We start from the raw sequence: 6,226 nt of genomic DNA, 5'->3' as shown, positions 1-6,226 counted from the left end.
AAGTCCCCTCTGGGGCACGGTTTTTCGGGGCCACTCCCGTATCAGAGGGATACGTGGTGCTGGCAAGGGACGGAGATCGAGGTTCCTCCGCTTCCCTGTCTGAATTTCTGGTAAGGGACGGAGATCGAGGTTCCTCCGCTTCCCTGTCTGAATTTCTGGTAAGGGACGGAGATCGAGGTTCCTCCGCTTCCCTGTCTGAATTTCTGGTAAGGGACGGAGATCGAGGTTCCTCCGCTTCCCTGTCTGAATTTCTGGTAGGGGACGGAGATCGAGGTTCCTCCGTTTCCCTGTCTGAATTTCTGCTTCCGGTTTTACGCCGAAGCCGCGCAGCGCGAATTTCTGTCGTCTGTCTTGTCTTTTTGTTTATCGTTACCTGTCTAACACTTCTTTATCTAGAGACCACCATGGGGCAGGCCGTCACCACCCCACTGAGCCTAACCACGGACCACTGGTCCGATGTTAAGGCCCGAGGAAACAATGAAGGTGTCATTGTTAAAAAGAAAAAATGGATCACCCTCTGCGAGGCCGAATGGGTCATGATGAATGTTGGCTGGCCACGAGAAGGATCCTTTAACCTCTCTCTTATTTCACAGGTGGAGGGCAAGGTTTTTGCCCCTAGTCCTAACGGACACTCCGACCAGGCCCCATACATCACCATCTGGAGATCTCTGGTCGAAAATCCATTTTCATGGGTCAAGCCTTTCCTTCCACAGCCCCCTCCAGTCTCTGGGCCCTCCGCACCCCTCAACCCGGACTCTTCCCTCTACCCTGTGCTCCCTCACAAGGAGACCCCCAAGCCCCCTGTCCTTCCCCCGGACCCTAACTCCCCTCTCATAGATCTCCTGGTAGAGGAGCCCCCTCCTTATCAGGCTGGACCCACTCAGCGACCCGGCGGAGCGACAGCGGCTCCCACCGCCGCAGGGGTGGCTCCCGCCGCCGCGGTGGAGGCGGCGGCCGCATTAGCGGCCGCCATCCGGCCGTTGGCAGATGCTAAGGTTTCTCCAACCAGCAGGACCTCAGATGAAGACAAGGAAGATGAGGTGTCATCCCCCATTGCCGGCCGCCTCTGCGGCCGCCGGGAGGGACCCCCTACTGAGTCCCAAGCTTTCCCACTCAGAGAAGGGCTGAACCAACAACTACAATACTGGCCCTTCTCTGCTTCAGACCTTTATAACTGGAAACAACATAACCCCCCTTTTTCCAGGGACCCCGTTGCTTTAACTAACCTAATTGAATCCATCCTAGTGACTCACAGGCCAACTTGGGATGATTGTCAGCAGCTCCTACAGACCCTCTTAACAGTAGAGGAAAAGCAGAGAGTTTTCCTGGAGGCCCGGAAACAGGTTCCGGGCGATGACGGGAGGCCATCCCAACTCCCGAATGTCATCGATGCGGCTTTTCCCTTGACTCGCCCTAACTGGAACTTCAATACGCCTGAAGGTAGGGAGCATCTACGCCTCTATCGCCAGTTGCTCTTAGCGGGTCTCCGAGCGGCCGCTAGAAGGCCTACTAATTTGGCTCAGGTTAGAAATGTAATACAGGGAAAGGAAGAGACACCCGCTGCATTTCTAGAAAGATTGAAGGAAGCTTATAGGATGTATACTCCGTATGATCCGGAAGACCCAGGTCAGGCTCCAGGTATTATCCTATCATTTATCTATCAGTCTAGCTCAGATATCAGAACTAAATTGCAGCGGTTGGAGGGTCTACAGGCGTTAGGGTTGCCAGACCTAATGAAGGAAGCAGAGAAAGTATTTAATAAGAGAGAAACTCCTGAAGAGCGAGAGGAAAAGAGATGGCAGAAACAAGAGGAAAGGGATAGGAAACAGCATAGAGAGATAAAGAGAGTTTTGGCCGCCGTTGTATCCCAGGGACAGCGGAGAGAGGGAGATAGGCCGGGAGGACGAAGGAGGCCACCCCTAGATAAAGATCAATGTGCTTACTGCAAGGAGAAGGGACACTGGGCCCGGGAATGTCCCAAGAAGCCACAAGGACCCCGCCGGCCCAAGCCCAAGACTGCGGACCTCCTTAGTCTGGAGGACTAGGGGGGTCGAGGCCAGGAGCCCCCCCCTGAGCCTAGGATAACCCTCAAGATCGGGGGGCAGCCCGTGACCTTCCTGGTTGATACTGGTGCCGAACATTCAGTCCTAACCCATGCCGGAGTGCCCCTTAGCCGGCATTCTGCACTGGTACAAGGGGCAACTGGAAACAGGAGATATTACTGGACTACCGAGAGAAAAGTTCAACTGGCTTCAGGGCAAGTAACCCATTCCTTTCTGCACATACCTGAATGCCCCCATCCGCTGTTAGGATGGGATCTATTAACCAAGCTAAAAGCACAAATCTATTTTGATGAAGAGGGACCAAGGGTCACGGGTCCTAGAGGGGGCCCTCTACAAATCCTGGCCCTCAATCTAGAAGAAGAATACCGTTTGTTTGAGTCAGAACCCTTGAAAAAGGCCCCTGAGGAATTACAGAACTGGTTAGAAGAGTTTCCTCAAGCCTGGGCAGAGACTGGGGGTCTGGGGTTGGCACACGATCAGCCACCGCTGATGATCTCATTAAAGGCCTCCGCGACTCCCGTCTCAATTAGACAATACCCAATGTCACGGGAAGCCCATGAGGGAATTAAACCCCATATCCGGAGGCTCCTGGACCAAGGGGTACTAAAGCCCTGTCAGTCCCCATGGAATACCCCTCTCTTGCCCGTAAAGAAACCGGGGACAGGGGACTACAGGCCAGTCCAGGATTTGAGAGAGGTCAATAAGCGGGTGGAGGACATACACCCCACGGTGCCCAACCCTTACAACCTCCTGAGTACCCTCCCACCGACGCACGTCTGGTACACGGTATTAGACCTGAAAGATGCCTTCTTCTGCTTGAGACTGCACCCTAAAAGCCAACTACTGTTTGCCTTTGAATGGAGAGACCCGGAACAGGGACTCTCGGGACAGCTGACCTGGACACGGCTCCCTCAAGGCTTCAAAAATAGCCCAACCCTCTTTGATGAGGCCCTGCATGCAGATCTGGCCGGGTTCCGGGTCGAGCATCCAACCCTGACCGTGCTCCAGTACGTAGACGACTTACTTCTGGCCGCCAGGAGTCGGGCCGAGTGCCTAGAGGGCACTCGGGCTTTACTGGCCAGGCTTGGACAGAAGGGCTACAGGGCCTCGGCCAGAAAGGCACAAATTTGCCGAGACAAGGTCACGTACCTGGGCTATACCCTGACTGGGGGACAGAGATGGCTGACGGAGGCCAGGAAAGAGACAATACTCTCCATTCCCCCTCCTCGCAGCCCCCGCCAGGTTTGGGAATTCCTGGGTACGGCTGGGTACTGTCGCTTATGGATCCCCGGGTTCGCTGAATTGGCCGCCCCCCTATATCCCCTCACAAAACCAGGGGTAATGTTCCAATGGGGAGAGAAGCAGCAGGAAGCATTCCAACAGATCAAGAAGGCCTTACTTGAGGCCCCGGCTCTGGGTCTGCCAGATCTTACCAAACCCTTTGAACTGTTTATAGATGAGAACTCGGGCTTTGCTAAAGGGGTGCTGGTGCAAAGACTGGGACCCTGGAGGAGACCTGTGGCATACTTGTCCAAGAAATTGGACCCTGTGGCCATAGGATGGCCTCCCTGCCTCCGCATGGTGGCAGCCATTGCAGTTCTACTCAAGGATGCCGGGAAACTGACCCTGGGTCAGCCCCTGACTGTACTGGCCTCCCATGCCGTGGAGGCCTTGGTCCGACAACCACCAGACAGATGGCTCTCCAACGCCCGAATGACTTACTACCAGGCCTTACTCTTGGACTCAGACCGGGTCACGTTCGGACCCGTTGTCTCCCTTAACCCTGCCACCTTGCTGCCGCTGCCTAGCCCATCCATAGAGCATGATTGCCTCCAGATTTTAGCCGAGGCGCATGGCACTCGCCCTGACCTAACAGATCAGCCGCTCAAGAACCCAGATGTCGTCTGGTACACAGATGGGAGCAGCTACCTGGACGGAGGAGAACACAGGGCCGGGGCAGCTGTTACCACCGAGTCCGAAGTGGTATGGGCCTCGGCCCTCCCGCCTGGGACTTCGGCTCAGCGGGCAGAACTGATCGCCCTTACCCAGGCCCTTCGGATGGCAGAAGGTAAGAAACTCATCGTGTATACAGATAGCAGATACGCCTTCGCCACTGCACATGTCCATGGTGAAATCTACCGACGGAGGGGCCTGCTCACATCCGCAGGTAAAGAGATCAAGAACAAAAAGGAAATCCTGGACCTCCTGCGGGCCCTGTTTCTCCCGCTCCAGCTCAGCATTGTCCACTGCCCGGGGCACCAAAAAGACAACTCCAAGATAGCCAAGGGGAACCGGCTGGCGGATTTGACTGCCCGGACAGTGGCATCCCAGCCGATAGGGAATAGCCAGTTAATGGCTATACAGGACACTCCAGAGCCTCCTCCACCCGGGAGAGAGCCCATGCCCTACAGCCCCGAAGACCATGAGCTAGCAAAGAAAATGGGGGCGGACTGGGACCCACAGAGACAAGCCTACCTACTGGGGAACCGGATAGTGATGCCCACCTCTCACACCCACCATATGTTACAATTCCTCCATGCCCTAACTCATCTAAGTGAGACAAAAATAAAGGCCCTGATAGACAGAGAAAACACCGGGACAATTCTGCTAAACCAGAATCGGGTGCTCCGACGGGTGGCCTCTACCTGCCCCGCATGTGCCCAGGTCAATGCAGGTAAAGCACATCTAGCCAAAGGAGCCCGTTTGAGGGGCCACCGTCCCGGTGTGCATTGGGAGATAGACTTTACAGAAGTAAAACCCGGACTCTATGGATACCGGTACCTCCTGGTCTTTGTGGACACCTTTTCAGGATGGATTGAGGCATTTCCAACCAAGAATGAGACGGCTAATATAGTCGCAAAGAAACTGTTGGAGGAAATCTTCCCAAGGTATGGGATGCCTCAGATATTGGGGTCAGACAATGGGCCTGCCTTCGTCTCCCAGGTAAGTCAGAAGGTGGCCAAACTGTTGGGGATGGACTGGAGACTCCATTGCGCATACCGCCCCCAGAGTTCAGGACAGGTAGAGCGAGCTAATAGGACAATCAAGGAGACTTTAACCAAATTAACGCTTGCAACTGGCACTAGAGATTGGGTGCTCCTACTCCCCTTGGCTCTTTACCGAGCCCGGAATACTCCTGGGCCGCACGGCCTAACCCCTTTCGAAATTCTATATGGGGCCCCACCTCCAGTCGTGAAATTTCTCCATCCTGATATCTCATCTTTTGCCACCAGCCCCACTTTGGAGGCACATCTACAGGCCCTCCAGCTGGTGCAGAAGGAGATTTGGAAACCCTTGGCTAAAGCCTACCGAGAGCAGCTGGACAAGCCGGTGGTCCCCCACCCTTTCCAGATTGGGGACTCCGTTTGGGTTCGGCGCCACCAGACTACAAATCTAGAGCCACGGTGGAAGGGGCCCTACACTGTCTTGCTGACCACCCCCACTGCACTCAAGGTCGACGGGATTGCTGCATGGATCCACGCCTCTCATGTGAAGGCTGCAGGGGAGAACGACCCAGCAGGATCCAGAGAATCAACATGGACAGTGTACCGCTCACAGAACCCCCTAAAAATAAGGTTGGCCCGCGGCTCCCCCTCCTCCTTCCCCTCCTTTTGAGCTCAGTCTATCCCCAGGGGACTAGGGCGGCAGAGAGCCCGCACCTAGTCAAGAAACTCACTTGGCAGGTCATCTCACAAACTGGGGAGACGGCCTGGCAGACGACCGCCCTCCATACCCCCTTTACATGGTGGCCCCCCCAACTCCTGATTTCTGTCAGTTGGCATTGAATTCGGGATTTTGGGGGGTTGAGGGCATTAAGCCTGATGCCTTAAACTCCTCCATCCACCCGGGGGGGGTGCATTGGCCGGATCCGGGATGCCGTCACCCTCAAGCAAGATGTATATTCGCCCAGTCGGACTTTTATGTTTGTCCGGGGGATGGGAGGGGTTGGGCCCTTGCAAAGAGATGTGGGGGGGAAGGAGATTTTTTCTGTGCCAAATGGGGCTGCGAGACCACTGGCGCAGCATACTGGAGTCCAAGCTCAAGCTGGGACCTGATCCAGACCAATAGAGGTTTCAGGAAGGTTACAGGCAAATGGCCTTGCTCAGATGGGTCCCCCGAGGTCAGCCGATTCAAGCCCGGGCTTTTACTCCCCCTAAATATAA

The 6,226-nt window shown here is 55.3% G+C and overlaps 1 protein-coding gene across 1 annotated transcript; it reads left to right on the top strand.

Annotated features, from left to right (window-relative positions):
* The first annotated feature begins 404 nt into the window (after positions 1 to 404).
* Positions 405 to 5,678, top strand: LOC131896154 (uncharacterized). Its single transcript, XM_059246734.1, is given in 3 exon segments — positions 405 to 710; positions 870 to 979; positions 1,118 to 5,678. Coding segments are annotated over 3 exon segments (4,977 nt in total).
* Positions 5,679 to 6,226: the final 548 nt, after the last annotated feature.

The sequence above is a fragment of the Peromyscus eremicus genome, chromosome 19 (assembly GCF_949786415.1).
Source record: "Peromyscus eremicus chromosome 19, PerEre_H2_v1, whole genome shotgun sequence".
Taxonomy (NCBI): domain Eukaryota; kingdom Metazoa; phylum Chordata; class Mammalia; order Rodentia; family Cricetidae; genus Peromyscus; species Peromyscus eremicus.
The sequence above is the reverse complement of the archived record's forward strand: the minus strand, read 5'-3'. Positions and strand labels throughout refer to the sequence as shown.